Genomic DNA, 23,226 nt, shown 5'->3' with positions numbered 1-23,226 from the left:
TGAGTGAGTGAGTGAGTGAGTGAGTGAGTGAGTGAGTGAGTGAGTGAGTGAGTGAGTGAGTGAGTGAGTGTCCCAGTCAAAAAAAGTCAATGGGTCCAATTGGGAATTTCCCAATTGAAATGAACGGGTCAAAAACCAATTGTGTTTTCGCCACCCATTGGGCCTGACCATTTGATATGAATTGGTGCTCCCAATTGGAAATAATAGGTCACCCATGAAGACCAAATGGTTCACCAATTGAACTCAAATGGCATACCCATTGAGCCCAAATGGTTTGAACTCACATAGCTGAAAAAAAAAGAATGGAAATGCAATTTCAATTTTTGTGTCCAGAAGTTATAGGGGAGCCAACTTATACAAGTGGAATGAAATTACAATTTTTTACAGAAATCATATATGAAACAAGCAAGCATTACACACACGGAACTAATACAGATTCAATGTATATATCCACAGGTTGCAGACTTATATACCCCATTCTTTGAACAGTGCTGCTGGGACCAGTGACACATTTTTGTTATTCAGAGTTAACTTATTTAATTATGCCTGCACTTAGAGTGAACATGATATAATCAATAAGATTAAGCGGCATATACTTTTTATAAGAACTTAAATTTTTCACTGTTGTCTCTTAATAGAGGTATGTATATCTGTGCACATCTCAGTCAAGGATATCACTGACTTGACTTTCCCAATTGGGAATGTTTGCTTAGGACCAGTTAATTAGAACCAATGGGAAGCCCAGTTGGAAGCCCAATTCGTTTCAAATGGGCGTCCCAATGGGGGCGAAGGAATCCCAATTGGGATTGAAGTAATCCATTGGGCTTCCCATTAGCTCAATGGGTTTATTCAATCCCAATTGGGACCCCCAAATGGTTTCGTCATTCCCAATTGGGAGTCATATGAAACCAACTGGGCGTCCCAATTGGGAGTGAGGAAACCAACTGGGCTTCCCAATTGGGAGTGGAGAAACCATTTGGATTGGACAGTACCCATTGGACAAACCATTTGGGATTGGCAGAACCAATTCAATCTGACTGGTCTTCCCAATTGGACCCATTGATTTTTTTTTTACTTGGGTGAGTGAGTGAGTGAGTGAGTGAGTGAGTGAGTGAGTGAGTGAGTGAGTGAGTGAGTGAGTGAGTGAGTGAGTGAGTGAGTGAGTGAGTGAGTGAGTGAGTGAGTGAGTGAGTGAGTGAGTGAACTTTATTAACTGCTCGGGGATCTTTTTCTTCGCCACTTCAGCCGAGGCTGACGAGCGGTTGGCGCCCCCAGTCCAGAGCACCACTGGCTTTCGCCAGTTTGCGAGCTCAATTGTGACCAGGTAGAGCTGAGCCTCCGGGTCAGAGCTGGCCAGCAAAGCCTCCTACTGTCTTTCATTTGGGTTTTCAATTTTTTGTAGTTGATGTGAGCTGCATTCCCATATGTTATGTGGTACAGGGTAGGGGTCTTCCCGCCCCACGGGCACTCGTCTCTGAATGTCGTGGAATGCATCATATGTGTAATATATGTGTAAATTATAATGAAGGTGCCCGTCTGTAGCCGCCTCAGATCTATGGCCTCCTCATTGCTGAGATTTTTATGCGGCTCCGGATATATACTTTCCGCAAGCCTCTGTAGTGTTGTAGTATCGTGGTGTAGTCAGGGTCAAGCGGAATCAGGAGCTCTGACTGTTGGGCGCACGGTAGGTTGCATGTCCTCGGGCTACCCTGTCTGCATACAAATTCCCTGTGATCCCTGCATGCCCCGGAATCCACACTAGTGTTTGAGTGTATTGTTTTGTTGGCTCGATCGCTTGTGGAAGTAAGGATTTGGTGCGCTACCTTAGATAATTCACCCCGTTGAAAATTTCTGCACGCGGATTGAGAGTCCGACAGTATCGTCAGACTCTCTTCCGTTTCTCTTCCATTGTCAGTGCGATAGCCACATCCTCTGCCTCGGCCGTGACCGTACAGTTTTGGATCGAGGCGCTAACTACCTCCCGGCCTTTGCTGTCTGTGACCGGGGCTATCGCTCTCTCTGCGTTGGTTTCCTATAAGGCTGCGTCGGTGAACCTTGACGTGTCTTGTTGGCCGATTGTTTTTTCATAATACTCTGCCCTTGCCTGTCTCCTTCCCGGGTGTAGGCGGGGGTCCATGTTTCTTGGTATGGGCCGAACTCGGTACCAATTTCTGACTTCCAGCGATACCTCTGTTGTATTGTTATAAGCCTGTATAGGTGTGTGCTATATCCCAGTCTTTCCAACACCCGTCTTCCCGTCCTCGTTTGTAGAAGTCTGTTTAGCTGTGACTTGATTTGGGCTTCTGCTAATTCTTGTATTGTGTAGACCCAGAGCTGCTAGCTTGTGGTTTGGTGTGTTCTTGGGAGCTTGAGCGCGTAAAACCCCTCAATAAACTAAAAGTAGCGCCATCTCCTCTCTCCTTCTCCGGCGGCGCCGCTCCTCCTCTCGCATTTCGACCGTGGCTCCACCTACGGCTACGGGGTGCGCGACTAGCGCGCGCTCTCCGGAGCAGGCGCCGGTCACAGCCGTCTCGATCAGCGCCGCGCGCGCGCCGATCGAGGCGGCCATGCGCCGGTAAAAGCGCTGGCGCCGGGTCTCACCAGAGCATTTCAGTTTGCATTTTGTCGCAAGGTGTTCAGGTTAAAATATTACTCACTGCTGAAACATAATTACCGAATGTTGACAGGGATTTCCGGCCAGAATAGTTTCAGCTGTGAGCGTCTTACACCACATGTACGCGATTTCGGCGTTGGTTCAACTCGCCGTCATCTCCGTGTGTCCGTAGTTCGTCACCTTTGGCCAAACTCAGGGGCATGCTTTATAAAATTTCTAACTAGGCGGCGGACAGGAACAATTTTGCAACAGTCTGTGTATGGTTTCTTTGCAGCGTTGACTGGATTGCGAGCTGCCGGTAAACTTGAGAAGTGTGGCAGCAGTTGTCTTCCATGTATTTTCAACTTCAGCTGCAGATCAAATAACCTAGAGGCGGCGGAAGCTGCAGTCTGTATGGAGTCTTTGCCGCTTTGACTGACTTGTGAGCTACCGGTAAACTTGGAAAGGATGGTGGCAGTTTTTTTTTTTTTTTTTAATATTTGGCGCTGAGGCGGTACCGTTTTCAGCTTTCATGGTGTGTCACCATACGTACACGATTTTAGCGTCGGTTTAACTCACCTTCACCTTCTTGAGTCCGTCAGCCATTAATAAAAGTGCGCAACATGCTTGAAAAAAAATTAACTAGGCTGCGGAAGCTGCAGTCTGTGTGGTTTCTTTGCAGGTTGGACTGAATTGTAAGCTACCATTAAACTTGAGAAGCGTGGTAGCAGTTTTTTTTTTAATAATTTGCGCTGAAACGGTTCCGTTTTCAACTGTCAGTGCGTGACACCATTCGTACGCGATGTCTGCGTTGGTTGAACGCGCCTTCAACACCGTGCTTCTATCAGCCGCCGGCCAAAGTGCGCAACATGCTTGAAACAAAAAAATTAACTAGCCGGCGGGAACAATTTAGCAGCAGTCCGCGTGGCAGCAAAACACACGGCGATATGTGCCGCGCGCGCGCGCTGCCCGCACCGCTGGAAAGGAGGAAGCTGCACTCCCAGCAAAAAAAAAAAAAAAAAAAAAAGCGCGCACGCACGTAACGGCGCTCGGCCAATGAGAGGGTCGAACGACGAAGGAGGGCGCCGGAGAGGAGGCGGGCGACAAACTTCACATGTTGGCACCACTTTTAGCACTTTTAGTTTATTGAGGTGCTAAAAGTGGTGCCAACATGTGAAGTTTGTCGCCCGCCTCCTCTCCGGCGCCCTCCTTCGTCGTTCGACCCTCTCATTGGCCGAGCGCCGTTACGTGCGTGCGCGCTTTTTTTTTTTTTTTTTTTTTTTTTTTTTTTTTTTTTTAGCACTTTTAGTTTATTGAGACAAGAGTGCCGCCGCTAGCTCAGGCTGGCATACGTCGTGCCCAGTACCCCATCCCCCATCATCATAGTCACCACCACCACCACCTAGTTTATTGAGGGGTTTTATGAGTGCGGTCTTGATCGCCATTTTGATAATGGCGTCCGCTCTGTCTACCTCTCCTTTGGTCATATTGAAGTAGGGTAGAGCATACGCTACTCTGCTAATAACGAGGTTCCGCACAAGTTTGAGTGTGTCGGGCTCCTTCATCCCCATCTTTTTGCTGGTCACCCGTGCTATCATTCGGGCGACCTGCTGGGTCGAGATCTTGAGCAAATTAAGTGTTTGTTGACACCTTTGATTCGATTGGAGCCACATCCCCAGGATGCTCACGGTTGTCTTTTCGGGTACTGTCTCCCCTTGCAGCCGGATCTCGAGTTTGTGGCCTTGATCTGTGGGAGCAGAGCAGTTGCCCTTCCCTCGCCAGAATCTGCTCAGTTCTGATTTTCTTGATGAGCACTCTTTAGATATTCTTCGATGACAGATGCTGCTTCTTGCAATTTCGCTTCCTTCTCCCCGAGTGATCCTAGTCGTCCAGATGGTGACGTCATCAGCATACATAGCGTGCTGCATGCCCTCCACCTTCTCGAGGCGCCTGGCCAGGCCAATCATTGCCACGTTGAACAGCGTGGGCGAAATGACTGCTCCTTGAGGTGTCCCTTTGTTGGGCGGGGAGAAGGTCTCTGTTTCTATATTACCAATCTTGATTTCGGCCGTCCGCGGTTACTCAGAAAGCTCCTAACGTACTCGTAGACTCTGGTTCCAAACTTCGTGTCTGCCAGACCATCTAAGATCGCCTTGTGACTAACATTATAGAATGCACCTTTAATGTCCACTGCCAAAACCACGTGTTCTGCCAAGCGTGGGATACCCGTTGTTACGTTTCTCCACCGACAAGTGGAGAAACGCAGTGGCCACCGCATAGCAACAGGCAGAACCGCGAGCGGATCGGCCATTTCGACGCCGTTCATCGGCCGCGCAACGCTTCCTCCCGCGGGCAAGACTCGACGTGTTCCTGCCACGCGCCAAATGTGTGTGCGTGCGTGTGTGTGCAAACGCCGGCCAAGCCTGGAGCTTGAGGGAGAGTGCGTCGCCCTCTCCTGTCTGCAGGAGGTGGAGGAGATGCGTTCGGACCACTTGCGATTGAGTCATCCCATCTTGCCCAGACACGTTGGGCGCTCCATTTCCTGTGAGGGTTTATCCTTTCCCTGTGAACGGGAAAACCTATAAAAAGCAGCGGCCGACTCCGCTGAGATAGAGACTACTTTGACGCGCCGTTGGCACGACGACACCAGCTGTGTGAGAGTGTCTGTAATCTCTCCGGGTCAGCTTCACTGCCCGTACCTTCATGATGTTTTAGTAAAGGTTGTTTCGTTAGAAGACACCTCGTCTTTGCTGGGACCGTTCATGCCGTCCGCCGTCGACGGAGCCGCCAGGCCAACGCTACCGAGGGGCCGCGCGCCGAACGTAATAACTGGTGGCAGCGGTACGCAACCCCAGGCACTCGCGACCTCAAACCTAACAATTGGTGAGCAGCGGTGGGATGACGACGACCAAGCCGTAATCGTGGTCGTAGGGAGGAGCCAGGCGATACCGTCGTCCAACAACTGGTGATCAGCGGAGAGACGAGGACTACCAAGCAGTGACCGTGGTCGGTGAAACGAGCCAGGCCTGACCGAGGTGCAACATCTGGTGGGAAGAGCGGAGATGTCCCAGGCGTGACCCGTGAAACAAGCAGCTAAGCGGAAAGTCGGGAGCAGTGCAACAAGCCCTGTGTGATGACTGGTTGCCTGCAGCGGAACGACTGCGTTGGATTCTTGGCTGCGAGGTTTGGTGAGTGCGGGACTTTCTTCTACTGAGTTTTGCCAGGCTTTTGTTAAGTAGAGAACAGAGCTGGTAATTGTGTTGTCGTTGTTGCTGGGTTAATTGCAGCAAGGCAATAGTGGGCAGTAGAGAAGGCAGCACTCGGAACAGCCATGAATTTGGATTTGAAGTCGTTGCGCAAACCGAAATTGCTGGAGCTTGCGGAGGAGTTGGGTCTGAATTTGTCAGACAAACTCAGAAAACGAGAAGTGTTAAAGGCTATTCTTGCGTTGGAAGCTGAAGATGACGAGCTTTTGGAATGCCTTGAGATCATTGACGAACGTCATGAGGAACGTGAACGTAGAGAACGTCGCGAGAAAGAGGAACGTGAACGTGGAGAACGTCACGAGAAAGTGGAAAGTGAGCGTAGAGAACGTCACGAGAAAGAGATGCGTGAACGCAGGGAACGTCACGAGAAAGAGATGCGTGAACGTAGGAAACTGATGCAGCTGGAGATTTCAGCACATAGAAGGAGCGTGGAAAGGATTAAAGCTTGCAATGCCATTCAGTGTAACGGTTCAATACCGCGAGATGGTCCGCCACCGTTCCTCATTGCCGAGGATGTGGCCGAGTATTTGGCAGACTTTGAGAATGTCTGTAGAAGTAAACGCTTCGAGCGAGATAGTTGGGCGCAGAAGTTGGTAGCTCTTCTCTCCGCTGAAGCGTCGGAAGAAATCAAGCGATTGGTTGGCGACCGCTTGAAAAATTACGATGCACTAAAAGAGTCATTGCTGATACGATATCAGATAACGCCTCAGGATCTTCGGAAAAGATATGAGAGCGAGAAACATTGTAACACGGCATACTTTGATTTGGCCTATCAGTTGAAAGCCGCTGTAGGCGAATGGCTAGACAGTGCGGAAGTTCCGGAGCAAATCGAACTTGCACCGGAGTGTAAGAAACAGCTTAGGGAAACGGCCGAGCAATGTGACCGCAGTAGTGAGCCGACCGATTCTCGAACAGAAGAGCATCGTGTTACCTTGGTCGAGCCACTAGCTGAGATGGTTAGCGCCGGCTCCAACGGCGAGAAATCCGCAGGGACGCTGTCCAGCGAGGTGAACTGCATGCCGACCCAAGTAGCTGTAGGAGATACAGTTCCATCAAATGAGTGTGGGGAACTGGTAGTCACTGAACCGTCTCTCGAGTCGAAAGCAGAAGCTTTTGTAGAGCGCGACGGAGATGGAAATGAGCTAGAAAAGGAGAAACTTTCAGTTTCCGAAATCAGCTGTGTCGTAGAGCAGGGCACGCAGAAAAACGAAGTGCCGATCAGGGAAACTGCGCAGCCCGCGAGTTGTGATCAGCCAGGGCAGACCGACGTGTGCGCGTCCGCTGTAGAGAGCGAGACTTGCGAAGGCGACAGTGAGCGACCAGAGCACAGTCACAATCGTTCGTGCTCCGATACCACGCTAGGCTGTATTCACGAGAAAAGCAACCCCAGTGCGAACGCGGACGTGGCACATATGGTCCTCACCCAATCCGAAGCGCCACAGCTGTCGAAGGAGCTTGATCCTGCAGCGGTTAACTCTGAGCGCGACGCACTGAGTGGCGAGCCGCCAGAGCAAATGCCTAGGAGGAGGACTGACGCGACTGTCAGCCGTTGTCGTTCGGATTTGACTGAAAGTGAGTCAGGCGATGCAGCCGCGGCGCCGCCAGAGGAAATGCCTATCTTGGGGGCTGGCGTGAGCAGTTGTTGTTCGGACTTGTCTGAAGGTGAGTCAAGCGCTGCTGGCCGCGATGCATACGCGTCACTACACTTTGACCACTCAGACGACACCGGTACCCTACAAGCTCCAGTTACCGCTAGAATGTTGACCGCTAGCTTGCCAGAGCTCGCGCCGAAAGAAAGTAGGACTAGAGTATTCAAGTGCTGCCACCGAAAAACGCGGAAGGGCAGGCACGAGAAAGATTGCTGCCGTCGTAAGGAGAGCAAGCTCAAACGGTTGCAAAACGAAAGCAGAAAGCCTATGTTTCAGTGCTGCCGTAGAAAAAAGCGTAAAGGCAGACGTGAGAAAGAATGCTGCCATCGTAAGGAGAGCAAACTCAAACGATTGCAAAAGGAAAGCAGAAAGCCTGTGTTCCAGTGCTGCCGTAGAAAAAAACGGAAAGGCAGGCGCGAGAAAGAATGGAGCATGTTGAAGCTTCGAAAAAGAAAGCGACTATCCCAAAGGCACAAATGCGCCCGTGCAAAGAAAATGCGTGACTGGTGCGCCAAGCGTAAGGAGAGGGATAGATTGTTCAGAAAAGTGAGTGACTTATGCTCATGTGTTTCTTCGCACAGAGACAGGAAGGTAAAGTTGCTCCGTGAAACGGACAACCGAAGTTTTAGTGAAAAGGGTGATCTCAACGGTAATGCCGATGGCTTAAGTCGAAGCCCATAACGTGAGAAGAAGCCTCAGTTTTCACTTCTTGGTGTTTTTCTTCCTGACATAGGATTTTGAACAGATTGCATATTATTTTTGTTTGAAAATGTTTTTGAAAATGCGTTTTTCAAATTTGTGGACGCGTTCCAAGTGCTGCTGAGCTGCCCTTAAATATAGATGGGAGCATAAGAGGGAAATAGTCTGGCATAACTTAGTGAAGATTGTGCCGTGCTTGCTGGCTGAACGGTTGAGTTTTTAGCATGGTTGTGACGTTGTAGGTTGTCAGCAATCTCTCCTGAAGACAAGTTGCAGAGTGCCTTGGAAACCCGGACTTGCCAAGGAATTCTTCAGGCTGACTGGCTCAAGAGAAACAGAGTCGGACGACCCCGGCTAGCAGCAACATCCCGATCCCTCCGCACAGCGGATGCAGTCCCCTGCCCTTCGGGATCTCCCTTCCCCGGCGGGGCAGTCTGTTACGTTTCTCCACCGACAAGTGGAGAAACGCAGTGGCCACCGCATAGCAACAGGCAGAACCGCGAGCGGATCGGCCATTTCGACGCCGTTCATCGGCCGCGCAACGCTTCCTCCCGCGGGCAAGACTCGACGTGTTCCTGCCACGCGCCAAATGTGTGTGCGTGTGTGTGTGTGCAAACGCCGGCCAAGAGTGGAGCTCGAGGGAGAGTGCGTCGCCCTCTCCTGTCTGCAGGAGGTGGAGGAGATGCGTTCGGACCACTTGCGATTGAGTCATCCCATCTTGCCCAGACACGTTGGGCGCTCCATTTCCTGTGAGGGTTTACCCTTTCCCTGTGAACGGGAAAACCTATAAAAAGCAGCGGCCGACTCCGCTGAGACTACTTTGACGCGCCGTTGGCACGACGCTAGACACCAGCTGTGTGAGAGTGTCTGTAATCTCTCCGGGTCAGCTTCACTGCCCGTACCTTCATGATGTTTTAGTAAAGGTTGTTTCGTTAGAAGACGCCTCGTCTTTGCTGGGACCGTTCATGCCGTCCGCCGTCCAATGAGCCGCCAGGCCAACGCTACCGAGGGGCCGCGCGCCGAACGTAATAACTGGTGGCAGCGGTACGCAACCCCAGGCACTCGCGACCACAAACCTAACACCGTCAAGACCTCTTCTTTGATCTGCAGGAACGTCCTGGGCTGATAGCTTTTCTCTGAAGCCAAACATGGTGTCCGGCATCTGAGCGCTATCCTCTAAGTAATTTTGCAGTCTATTATTGACAACCCTCTCGAAAATCTTTCCCAGGCACGAAGTAAACGAAATGGGCCGCAAATTCTCTATTGCCAATTTTTTCCCGGGTTTCTGGATCATGATGACCACCGAGTGGTTCCACTGCGCTGGCACCGTTCCTGCTTCCCAATGTTTGTTCATGAAATGCGCCAGTGCCTTGATATTGCTGTTGCTCATGTTCTGAATTATGCCATTAGTGATCTTGTCGTCACCAGCGGCTGTGTTTCGAGTGGAACTTGTTATTGCCGTCCGGACTTCTTCCTCCGTGATCGGCTCGTCCATTTTCGGATTTGGGTCTCCTTTGTAATCTTCTGCGTGTGGATATGGATCCTCTAGCTCTACTCCGTAGCATTTGTCGTAGACGGCCTTGATCACATCTTCCTTCGTGCCTGGGAATTTGTGTAGCAACCGCTCCAGCGACTTCTGCCCCTCTCGCTTGGTCTTGGTGGGGTCCATGATGGCTTTTAGGATTCGCCATGTCTTGGAAGTGCTGAGCGTCCCCTGCAGAGAGTCACAGAATTTGCCCCAGTTGGCTCTCATCAGTTGTTCAGCGTACTCCGCCGCCTTATCAATGGCCTCCAAACAGCAGTGCCTTTTTCAAGAGCGGACACGACGTGCCTTCTTACGAGTTGTATGAAGAATGCTACAGCAGCTTACTGGGCCCAGCCAGAAGCCCGGCACATTCGTCTAAAAAGGCTCGATCTAACATTGAAATTTTATGCTCCGCGTGATATTCCGCGTCATCAGGCATGCTTACTACATATACTTCGTTTAAACGTGGATTTCACGCACAAGTATTTACATTTAATTGGACAGATGGACTCGCCGGAATGTTCATCTTGTGGCATCCCAGAGACTGTGGACCATATATTATTAGTGTGCCCAGCGTATGCGTGCGAAAGGAGTGTGCTAGCCGCTTCCTTGAAGCTATTAGACAAGATCGAGGCCTCTGTCGGAGGAACTGCTGCTGGGCGCTTGGCAGGACAAGGGGAAGGGTGTCCAGGCAGTGCGTGCTCTTTGCCGTTTTTTGTCAGCCAGCGGACTTGATTCGCGCTTGTAAAACAAGCTACTGTGTCTGTATATGTATTTCGGCTATGGTATTTCATATGCCTTCTCCCACATCGTCACCCATCATGACCTTCTTTCTTCTTTCTTCCCCCTTCCCCAGTGCAGAGTAGCAGGCCAGATTTGAATTATTACGGCCAACTTCTCTGCCTTTTCCTTTCAATAAATCCATCTATCTATCCGCCGCCTTCTTTGTGATCCCCACGATCTTAATCCTAAGCTTTCGATTGTGCCTCTGTTTCTTCTATCTTCTTAACAGTCCACTTCTCGCTTCCCACAGGTGGAGTAGATGGGCGTCTATTTCTGGTGTCTCATTTGTGCGTGTCAGTTCTTGCGTAAATCTCTGCTAGAGGCCTTCGCCACAGTCGCTAGAATACTGCCACTGTACATTCGCCCTGCAGTGGGTATAGTCAGGCTGATGATGATGATGATGATGCACTGCTCCCACGCGCAAAAATACATCGCACTCATGTGACCTATGCATGATGACGTGAACGGTAGCGCGCTTTCTTTTAAAATGGCGCGCTTCAAGGCTTACGGTTTCTACGGTTTGTTTGTTGCCGGTGCGTTTCATCTGCGCTAAATTTGCTCGATGCCGAAGCTTGAAAGACGTTTGTTGCGGCGGTATTAATTGCTGCTATCGGTACGCATGTTATTTGTTGTTGTGAGTTGCTTCCTCTTTATTCGGGTACTCTGGAGTAGTAGTCGGTTGGTTATGTAAAGCATATTTCCCAATTTAAGTGTAGGCGTTTGGTAGGAATGAGCCAGTCTTTCACGTACATTGCGTAATCCTTTCGGTCTTTTGTTGTTGTTTTTTTTTTTGCATATCGTCGAACGCGAGAGTCAGGCTTTAGCGACGTGAACGTTTCTGAGCGGTTCAGTTTAAAAGAAAAATAGACGTCCCCAGGGTCCCCTGCTTTTGTTCTGCGTCGTGCGGTAGCTGCATGGTGACTGGGATAGTAAAATATGTTGACCAATATATTCCGACATGTCGCTGTCACTATTTTGTACAAGTGAACAGAAATGGGTAGATATCTGCGCAGCGATAGAAAATGACGTCGACGTTCTCGTTTATCAACTCACTCGACCGGTTCTTACGAGATTGTCGAGAGCGAGCCTTCGGCGTAAAAAAATATTGTGTGGCACTTTCAACAACTAAAGTGATGAGGCGAAAGCGTTTGTTTGAAACGCCTCTGACTCCCACATTACTGCGTCTGCCTCTGTATTCGTATTCCGAGTTCGCGTCGTTATCGAAAGTGTCGCGAAGCCAATTTGGGGGGCGGCAGGCGCGTAGGAGCACAATTGCCTATTGTAGACGTGCGCGTGATCCTGATTGGGCCAGGGTGCCTCTGCCTTTCACGTGCTTCAAACATCTTGTGAGACCGCGTCGTCTGCTACGGGATTTGTGCCCACTCTTCCCATCGCGCTTCAAGAGCGCGCTTTGGGATTGAAGCATTGAAGCACTCCCTTGAAAGTGAGCTGCTTTTCTCACGGAGTGTCACGTATCAATATGAATAAAAGGCAGGTGACACAAACGATAAAATCGTATTTCTACGAACTCAAATACCTCCTTGAGTGCCTTTTTTATGCAGTTATTCTTCAGGAATACACGACCAAGCGATGCTATAGCGTGGTATTTTATATGTATCTACGACACCCAATTGCGAAACTTGTTCATGCAAAGTGGGCGTTGTATGGTGTCTTAAAGATAATAACTGTGGTTATTAAATCTCAGTTGCGTCATGAAGGAAGTAGTAGAGAACGAGAGAAAGAGGGATACAGAAGTGCTCTAGTCGAGGGCTTTGGAATAATTTTGACCACATGTGAATATTTAACGTGCTGACATCACCCAGCATATGGCTGCATTCTGAGTTGCGCCTTCGAAAACGTTGCCACCGCAGTTCGGTTCAAATCCGGGTACTCATATTCACTGTACGTGGCGGAACGGATTTAAACAGCATTTTCTTAACCTGCAAAAAAAAAAAAAAAAAAAAAAAAAAAACGTTTTCTGGCACCACAACACAACCATTAATGTTGACACTAAAACTCCCAAATAAAACGAACGATTCCATCCTTTCGAGCTTAATTTGGTAAAAAGTTCATGTAGCGTTAACTGGATATTTATTTCCAATTTAACAAAGGGCCCCCCATAACATTCCATATAAAAATTAAATGTGAAGCTGAAAGGCGCATTAAAATCGCAGAAACGCCTGGTTCTCCTTACCATATCCTTACGGCACTACTGGGGCATAGCACTTCTTATAAAAATCTAAATGTGAAGCTGAAAGGCACATTAAAATCACAGAAACGCCTGGTCATCGATCCTTACCATATCCTTACGGCACTACTGGGGGAAGTGGTGAAGGGTGGCAGTTCCTGGCCCTACGGGGCTGGGACGGTAAGTCAACGCCGCTTGCGGCGGGGCCTAGCCAGCCACCGTATTTTTATCTATTGTAGGCTGTCATTGCACCCGCCACCGCTATAGGTGGTGGACGACGCCTGTTGCGGCGCGCGTCTTTGTCTCCCTCTTCTCTTTATTCTCTACTTTCTTCTCTCCGCACGAGGCAGCGGAGGTGTCTCAGCTACAGAGCCAGTAGCAGGCCCGTGCATTTTCGTTTCCTTCTTCCTACAGCCACAACGCTCAGGGTGGCTGGTCCTGGCCCTGATGGGGCTAGGACAGGTAGATCACCGCCGTTAGCGGCGGGGGCTTGCCTGCCAGCGAATTTTTATCTGTTGTAGGCCGTCATTGTACCCGCCACCGCTTCGGCGGTGGATGACGGCTGTTGCGGTGCGTCTTTCTGTCCCTCTTTTTCTTTCTTTACTTTCTCTCCTGTCCGCACGAGGCAGCGGAGGTGGCTCAGCTGCAGAGCCAGTAGGAGGCCCGTGCATTTTATTTTCATTCTTACCTACAGCCACAACAGCAACAGTGGGAAGGGTGGCTGTTCATGGCCCTGTGGGGCTGGGACTGGTGGTCACTGCCGCTTGCGGCAGGGGCTAGCCGGTCACCATATTTTTATCTGTAAGCCGTCATTGCTGTGTGCTGTGCGATGTCAGTGCACGTTAAAGATCCCCAGGTGGTCGAAATTACTCCGCAGCCCTCCACCATGGCTCCTCTTTCTTCCTTTCGACGTTCACTCCCACCTTCCTCCCTTCCTTTACGGCGCGGTTGAGGTGTCCACAGAAAACAAGTGAGACAGTTATCGCACCTTTCCCAATTATCAATCAGGCAGCGGAGGTGGCTCAGCTACAGTCAGTAACAGGCCCGTGCATTTTCTTTTCCTTCTTTCTTCAGTCGCAACAATTAAGCAACAGATGGCAGAACAGATATGTCTTATTTCCTTAGGCAATTTTAAGTAGTGAAACAAAGGTGCAGATTAAATAGAAAATGCATATCTATAATTTACTGAAGCCAGTCAAGAGCATCGAAAGCTTGCAGTTGCGTGAAGGTATGTAAAGAAATTTAGGAAAAGGAAATATGCGCACTACACCCAGTCCACAAGCACCAGTATAAGAAATCGACATCAGTGAAATTTACTGCAAAAGCCATCACTGTTGTAAAATATGTAGCAACTCAAGTCGCATCGAAAATATTATTGGCACAACGTTTCGAACTTTACGCAGCTTTCGTTCATCCATGCCGCTGTTGTTTATTTACGTATTTGTATGTATAACTTTATTGAGATGCCGGCAAACGACAGTTTATTGCGCACGTACGTGACGCTGGCCAAGCGTCGACCCGGGGATATGCCCTACTCTGCGCATTACCTCATTTTGGCCGTGAGGCTTAATTGTGCTTTTCGAGTGCACCCCGGGCCTGCTGGACGGCCCTTAATTGAATGTCCTTGTCTGTACTTTGCACAGCACTTAGAAGTTCGGGCGGGTATGTCTTGGATATGTAGCTTCGGTCGGGAACCTGGCACAGTGCCACATGGTGTACCATGGTCCGTCGCCGTCGGACCCAATACACTACACATATCACTCGTGATATATGTCTGGGTGGAGGACGTGTAGCACTCCCTGGGCGAGGAGTAACCCGGTTTGTATTTGCTTAAGGATGACCGCCTCCTCCCGACAAAGCGCTGGGTGAGGCGGCGGCATTGTCCGTCGAGCTAGGCGGTAACACATATAGTCACTTCCTCGTAACTAGTCATTCGGTCCCTTGTTTCGAACCACGGTCACTTGGAACAGTCACTCTCGGGGCGCGGAAGATAAGCGCTCGCGCCGCCGAATGGGCCGGGGGAATGCTGGCAGTTCCTGGCTCTACGGGGATGGGACGGTGGGTCGGCGCCGCCACCGAGTTTTGTCTGTTGTGGGCCGTCGTTGCACCCGCCACTGCTTCGGTGGTGGACGACGGCTAGCTGTTGTTGCGGCGCGCATCTTTCTCTCCCTCGATCTTCTATTTCCTTCTCCATTTTCTCTTCTGAACGCACGGACCAGACCCGTGCATTTCCTTTTGCGTAGTGAGGATGCTCCCGCGTGCGCCGGGAACCACTTGATGCGGATAGTGTTACCGCGGTCTTGGAGCTGGAGCTTTTACCGATGATGGCTGCCGCCGGCGCGCACACGTACTCGGCCCTTGGCAAAGTTGCGCACAGCGTTCCTCGATCGAGTCTCTGAGCACGGTGCGACACTCGGCCTCCGAGATCGCCAGAGCGATGGCAACCTCCTCGGCGTCTGTGGCGTCCGTGCTAGACTATCCGTGCACCGCACGCTCGCTAGCTGCCGTAGCCTTGAAGACGTACGATAGTAACGATAGCTGCCGCCACGGTCACTGCCACGAATCCTACTAGCTTGTATTCCGCTGCGTCCACGTACCGGGCGTGTTGTTCGACGAGGACTATATTCTATATGCCTTAAAAGTCAGTTAACATTTAGTACACTCTCTTTTCTTTTCCCAGTTCTGGACAGGAAGAGCATATTGGCCCTGAAAGAAAGCGAATGAAACTGATATATTTTTGTCTATTTTTACTAGGCCTTTTGTTATAGGAGGTCCCCCTGAAAGCTTTGCTTTCGACCTCCTTTTTTTAACAATTCAACTGAAGCTTAATTTCTTTTAAAAAAATTTGCGTCAATAAAAAAACAAAAAAAAAAACTGATGACCAAATAGACCACCAGCACATCACATAGTATAATGTTCTCCCAGCATGCAGTTCAGGGACTAAAAGAACTAAATTGTTCTTTCTGATTATACGAAAATGTCAAATTACTTATAGTCACTGCATATATATCTACAGACTATATATGTATTGTGGCAATAATGAATGGCTGTAAATATGAACTATTAAAATTAAATCCTTGCAGAATGTTTTTACGCCGTTATATATATGATCTGTTTCAACAATTGTGCCTCCGATAGTTTTTTTCTAGCAGCTGGGAGAGACGCGCTGCGTCCAGAATGCAAATTACCTTCGTCTCTATAGGCGGCTAATTGAGATCGTTTTTTTTTTTTTTTCGCAACCGCGGCATATAACATAGCGCGTAGTGCTCTGCAGGCTGCCATAATTAAACTATGCACGGCTTCCACTCGATCAACAGTGCCTATTTTCTGTACTTGCTGCAGAGTGAAGGCCACACTATAGGCATGCAGACTTTCGTGCCCAGTTGTGTTTCCTGAGAAAGTGTTCGAAACAGCGGCAGTCAACGAAAGACGGCGGATTGTCGAGCTCATTTTGAAGAATTACATCGCGAAGTTCCACCGCCAAGTTCACGAAACGCGGCGTGTCGAATTACAAGTGCAAAACCTTCCTGCATGCACAAAACTAGATGCGCCATAAAACACCGCCTTTCGTAGTGGCTACACGTACGGTCCGCGCGCGCTATATATCTTGCTCACTCATACAGCTCGCCCGCAGAAGCACACGCGCACTGTGCAAGACGCACAAGTAAAATGTAACATATGTTACTTACGACGTATTTGTTTCAAAATGGTATAAATACAGCTTCCGTCTTGCGTAATCAGTTTGGCGCACTATTTTTTATCTCGCTGTAATGAAGAGGGGTGCAAAAAGGCCATGGCGCGCGAAGTTTGGGAATGGCGGAGCATGCATTGCTGGCGTTCCGTATTACCATCGGCGCAGCAAATCGTTCGTTTGCGCGAAATACTGGCTTTTATCCCACGCGGATACATCGCTAGCTTACTTTGCTATAGTGAACACTCTGAGTTTGGAGTCTTCCGACCGAGTGGACTGCACCCATGCGAGGTCGAACACTATAGTGCGTCTATGGGCTACTTAACCAATGCCAGGAAGGTGTCATCGGCATTCTGTACAGATACCCATCGCCTAAACAGCATTGCTTGGTGCCATATTGGTCCTGCAAGCTGGAAACAGCCCAGATTGCATGCTTAATTCAAAAGCGCATGCACTTGGATACAACATTTTGCAAGCTGAAAGATTGCTAGATTAAAGTTTGGACAATTTATACTTGTAGCACGCAGAACAGTGCCGTCCAGTTAAATTGTGGAGATATATTGCACTACAGATGCATAATGTGACCCTGAAACGTCTTGTGAGAAAGTATGGTAGACTTCTGAAGAACTCTAAAAGACATCTTGCGTAAGCCGGCTTTTAATTGTCTTGTGTAGCTGAAGACATAAAAATCCTTCAAAGGACAGTTTCCAGACATCTTGCTGATGATGTCTTCTAGACTAGCATTAAGTGACGTCTTGCAGAAGTATTTGGTAGATCAAGATATCTGTGACCACTATAGATATATCAAAACAGCTACAAGATATTCTGTGCTCAGTGGGGCCGGTGCACGGCGTTTTTGGTTTTCGGCCTTTTGTTTGTCGGCGTCAGCTTGCCGCTTCTCGGCGCGTCTTTTCTCACTGCGCTGATGTCGTGACGGATCTGTGTGTTTCGCATTGTACCCCAGGAGAAGCAACGGTGCCCAGTCGGCGTCACTGAACAACTTGGTTTCTCTAAGAATGAAGGAGGAGGAAGGGGAATTTGTCTTGCGGAGGCTAGACGACCTCGGGCAGGAGAGTGAAAAACCTTTGCGAGGGAATGGAAGGAGAGAAGCATGACAGAATCGGGTGACTGCGGTGGCTGTAACTGCGTTATTAGTTACTCTTTTCAAAAACATTTTGCGGCCTTGCGTTCTAGGGGCGAAGTCTCACAGTCACCGGGGAAGAAAATATTTTAGACCGGAGGGTGGACAGTGGGCCTTTAAGTACTTAAGTTTCCTTTTGTGCTCATCTGCAAGCAACGGCAGATGGTGATTTAGGATTTAGGCTACTACGCGGGGATGACGGCTCAATGGTGCTAGCACTTGTCGGTGGGCACAACATGACCATACCGTTTCGCATATACTATGTGCCATGTATCCTGCTACAAACCTGTGCAGGCCCACACTCCTCATTGTCAATGGCCGCATACATGTGAAAAGGCCCAAGGTGCAGGTGATGTGAAGTCTCCAATTCACCATTAGAAAAGTTCTGGCCCTTATAGGTCTCATTATAGAATCTACCATATTAATTCGCTCACTGTCTTTAAGTAACTACTTTGCTGGAAGATGCAGTGCTGCTTGCATTTTGCCAAGATTGCCCAGTCGGGAGTCATATGTTATGCCAGTAGCCGCATGCCTGTATAACAAGGGATATGCATACACTTGCCAAGTATCCGCCTATGGCAAATGTTGAGAGTCCATAATATCTCCTCAGTGATGCCTGATGGAAATCTGCTGTGCCCGGAGCGCAATGAAATCCTATCTGAACCTGTGAAACTCTGCCTACTTTCCCCATGATCGTTGAAGGGTACTTAGGTTTGCCTCGGTCGAGGATCATCATCATCATCATCATCAGCCTGATTATACCCACTGCAGGGCGAAGGCCTCTCCCATATCTCTCCACTTAACCCGGTTCTGTGCTAGCTGCATCCACTTGACCCCTGCGAACTTCTTAATCTCATCCGCCCACCTAACTTTCTGCCGCCCCCTGTTACGCTCGGTCGAGGATATCCTCAGCTGGACCCGCTTTTCGTGCCTGCTTAATAATAATATTGAGATAAATCTTATTTCATCATCTGAGTTATTTCTTTCTGGATAATGTCTTTTACCTACTACAGTTTTTTGCAGTTAACTATGCATTCACCAAGTGCCCACATCAATCACATCCCTCTCTTGGCTCATCACTCTTCAATTATGCACATTGTGCATGATACATGCTACTGTATGGTGTCCCTCAGCTAATTCTACAGTGAACTGCTCTTTTTTAATTCGTATTTGCCTTTTATGCTAAGTTTTCTCCTTAATTGTCAATTTCCGAGTTCAAAATTAGGTACATTGAGTGAAGTGAAACAATTAGATGTGCAAAGCTCTCTTTCTCCGTACGAAATATTGGCTAGGTGGAGATTGACTTAAAGAAACAATACGAAGCCTCAAAGTAAACCCTTTTATTCATAACAGTGGTTTACAGTTTGTATGAGTGTAGACAGTGTACAAATAGTGTTGTTTTCCGCAGCGTGGCAGGCTTTATGTCGGTGTATAGCAACCATAAATTTCTGCCCGGCGCAGTCCATCAAGAACACAGATTCCCTCATGGATGCTTAAAACAGTACAACATGCCAGGCCAATATGAAAGGTAACATATATTAACACACAAAAAAAAGCAAGAACAACGTGTAATACAGCAACGATGAAAATGGGTAGAGGTCTTGCAAAGTACATACCATGTAGTAAAGCATCCAATAAGTACATCGCTGAAAGCATTCACATATATCAGACTCGGTGTATATATTATGTATGTACAAAGAAAGATGTGTATAATACTGCCTTCCGCTAAGAAAACACTTGCTAGGAATGTTGCGGGTGCCGAAAACGGCAAGTCGACACGAGGGCGCAAAGTGCAAGCCATCTGAATGCGGATCTAACACGCGAGTAATTTTGCAGACCCGGGAGCAGAAGACAAAGAAACATTGCCTTTTCTTTCTCACAACTTTATGCACTAGCTTTGTACGTTGCAAAGAAGACCAGAAATCCACTCCCGGAGATGCCATTTCCGCAGCATAGTAACTCCCACCAGCTGGTTAGTGCTCATCTGGTTAACACTAAATTAATTCTTCTGTGCGCAGCCCTTCTTTCCCTTCGCACGCTATTAGTAATCTGTGATCAACCAAAAGCTTTGTGACTAGCCTATAAAATGTGAGCTTACCTCACGGAGAGAAACTATTGCATGCACAGCTAAAGTGCACTCAGATCCAAGCTGACTCTAACAAACTAAATTAAGTCTCTTTAGCAATGGATACAACCAGTCAGCAAAGCGAACAGGCAAGTTGGTAAAAACCTGGCAGTTCTGCAATAACTACGTCCCTCCAATGTCTCGCACAAAGGCAGTCTCTTAATACAGGCTATGCATTGAAGACTCTAGCCAAAACAGGCTCGTGAAACGAGAAACAGCATACAACTACTGCCACATTACTGCTACTGCAAATATAGTTTTAACAAACAGTAAAACTTTTAATTTTTTTTTAAGGTAAAGGTCAATGACTAACCAAATTCTTTAACAAAAAATCGCGACGTTTCAGAGCAGACTCGGCTCTTTCATTATTTAAGGCCTTTTTAAGGACTTGTGTCGACGACCTCCGGGTCAATGGCCACAAGGCCTTAAAATGACAAGGTGCGTCTTGCTGGGAGTCGCACCATGACGAAGGAGCTGAGTCGGCTTCAAAACGTCATAATTTTCAGTTAAAGAACTTGGTTGGAGTCATTGACCTTTACCTTAAAATTAAAACTGGATTCCCCAACCAGACAGCCTTCTGTCAAATGCTTTCTTTTGAGTCAACAGCAAAACTGCATTCAGTTGTGCAGGAATGCTCGTAATGAGAAAAATCTGGGCCATGGGCCCAGATTTTTTGCTATTGTACGATATTGAAACTACTTAAATGCGCTGTAATACAGGGTTATTAAAGTACAACTGATCTCGATCAACGCATTAACTGGAAAAGAAGACCGTTCTTCGTGCCAGTTAAAGAAGGCATCAACTATTCAGACACTTGACAAGCATCCTTACCTAGCAGCTAACGAGTGCTGTAATCACGTTTGCAATGCTAATTACTATACATACTAGTTAAATGACCAGGAACACCAAGTTAACACTTGAGCACCGGTGTACACTCTTGCTTCAGTGTCGGACTTGAGAAAGCACCACATTCCTCCAATAGAAGCACTGACTAATAAAACACAGTGAGAGCGGTGCCCGACTCAAGAGCAGGGTGAATACTTTGAGTGCTATGCTTAGGCATTTCCTTTCATACTAGGGCTTTAACGCACATCCTCTTGAGAGTTGTATGGTGCAAAATCTCGTGCAGTCCCATAAAAGCAAGCAGCAAACACAAATTCAGCTTTCACAATCTCGTCTTTTAAGTGAGCATCAATTATCAAATTATCGAACAAATGGATATAACATATCAAGCCAGTTTGATGGGAGCCCTGTGAAGTTCAGAGTGTCCACAAATTTTGTCAGGTGTGATGACTGTTCTGTTTCACAAGGTTTAATAAAATTAAGCACGCCAAGAGGGGGCGAAAGATGACTTCGGATAAACCCTTACAGAATGTTCACGCCACTTCATCGCTCAAAGCCTACGCAGGACGTTATATAATTTGGTACATTAGGTATCGGCACCAATGGTTTCATACATACCATCTGACATTACTGCAGTCTAGTTAGTACTAAGGCCGATTTACAAAACAACCCATGAGATGAAGAGCCATTGCAAGTACATCATCTACCACATGCACTAAGCCTAGCTAGCTGTGGTTAGGCTGCAGGTACAGGATCTAGCGGCCCCAGAAGGGGCCTTCAGTGATTTCTGCGAAACCAACCGAAGCTGAGCTAACACACTCTAAAAATGCTCCTTGGCAGTAGCTGACGTGGCTACGTTGTCATAAAATGCCTTCATGCTTCCAGCTTCACTGGAGCTCGCTAGACTAGTGCTGAAACTTTAAACTAACTTTAACACTGTGAGGACAGTAAAACTTGCCACACAAGAACAGTGTCTAGAAAGTAAAGCACCTGAAAATTTATGTCCACATTGTTTGCAAAAAGAAAAAAGTAGGGAGATTAACATCACTACAGCTGTGATGACCTCCGCAAGTCTCTGCAAAGGACATAAAATATCGTACAACAGAGTGCCCATAAGATTAGCAAAAGTGCTTAGCTTGTACTATATATAGCTGGTACGACGTGCACAAAGAGCAGCCCAGAAACGAAGTCTCTCGTGTGTGTTCCGTAAAAGTGAATGTGTGACAATTGTCCTTCGGAGCTCCTTCAAGACTGTAACAACTGTCAGAGGCAAAGCTTTTCTACGAGACTCGTGCAACCAGCAACACATTTAACTCAATATAATTCTTGTGGTCTTGTATGCTCGCCCAAGCTCACTCGCATCTTTACTGACTAAACCCCAATTTTGACGCACATGCCAATGAAGAGCGACAAAAATACATTTGCATTTGCTTCGGGATGCAGGTAGGACCAGTGAGTTTTTTCAGCAGCACGATACGACATCCAGTGTTTTCCTCGACGCAACAAGCACACCTGAGCAGTGTCATAATCTCAAGTTGTTCGGTCCCTGGCAAAAGATGAACGAGCTGTTCCCAGCATTTCATTTTAGTCTTTTTCTCCCTTCTGTGAATGACCCACAATGCATGCCAATGCAAGAAGCTGGCATTCAGCGTTATCCAAATGTAACAGTGCTCAGAAACGAGCAGCGTGTGACTGCCGCATTTCAAACAGTGCACTATTATGCAGCAGGAATAAAATATAACTGCTACACTGTGGAACAGTTCATGCTGTGATGCTGTCTGCCAACAACACCCGGTGGACTTTCCAGAGGAATGACAAAGCACTTTCAACAACAGTCGTTTGAAAGTCTCTCATCCACCCTCTCTGCAAGAGAAAACACTGTTTCAATGGTCACAAGAGAAGACTGGCATCAAATGTCAACATCTCACTTTCGCCAGAAATGACAACTTTCGTGGCCAGATGGCGCCACATCACCAAGTTACCTTTCTGTCTTATGACAAAACTTTTTTTCCGTTGGCACCATGCCTGCAGAACCAGCAGCAGTGTCACAGTCCATATAAAGGTCCATGAAGGGTTTGCGACGATTTTAGCACAGTAACGCATCACTGCAATCGACGCTGTAGCAGCGACGCATGGCAAGAGAGGAGACTGCAAGCACTTTCTTCGCACAAACTGAGGTGCACATCTTTTTCGACCTTTGGTAGTGCTTGACTGGGGCACAACCAGCTCCCGTGCCAGGAGTCAGGGATGGAGCTGGGGAGAGTATATAATAAAAGCTGAGATTCCATAAGAGATGATCCTCCTCCTTCTCCTCCCCTACGGGCTTTGACGCTCAGTGACCCATGTAGTGACGTATGGGCGCCTGAGATGCACCACCGATGGCTCCCTGGCTCGGAGACCCACTGGACACGACTGGCACACGCAGGCGCTGGGCTGTACGTCGAGCCTGCCGGACCTGAGAGTGCGTGGTATCTTGTTCCCTGCAAGGACAAAAAAAAATAAAAGGGGAGGGGGGGCAAAGTTAAGCTCCACCTTTGTGGGTACAACACAATAGCATTGATGGCTCCCATCTGTGGCTACTCCTACAGATTCTCTTGTGGTGCCCCTCGTGCCACGCTTGTTCGTGAGCCATGGCACAGCGCCGGAAAAGGACGAAGTGAGCAAGAGGTGTAGCAGCGCAAGCGACAAAAATAGACGGGTCAGTTCTAACCTCAATGTTGTCG

General features: G+C 48.2%; 1 protein-coding gene across 2 annotated transcripts in view; it reads right to left on the bottom strand.

Moving 5' to 3' along the window:
- Positions 1–18,860: 18,860 nt before the first annotated feature.
- The window catches only part of LOC146188569 (sorting nexin-29), a 56,693-nt gene continuing 52,327 nt past the window's right edge, over positions 18,861–23,226 (bottom strand). For both annotated transcript variants that reach the window (XM_084603845.1, XM_084603844.1), the window contains exon 23: positions 18,861–22,983. In XM_084603845.1, coding sequence (XP_084459971.1) covers positions 22,836–22,983 — 148 coding nt within the window. In that variant the 3' untranslated portion in view covers positions 18,861–22,835. The remainder of the gene's footprint in view (positions 22,984–23,226) is intronic.

The sequence above is a fragment of the Amblyomma maculatum genome, chromosome 5, assembly GCF_055883805.1.
Source record: "Amblyomma maculatum isolate TAMU_Amacu chromosome 5, ASM5588380v1, whole genome shotgun sequence".
Taxonomy (NCBI): Eukaryota; Metazoa; Arthropoda; class Arachnida; order Ixodida; family Ixodidae; genus Amblyomma; species Amblyomma maculatum.
This window is presented reverse-complemented; position numbering and strand designations above follow the sequence as displayed.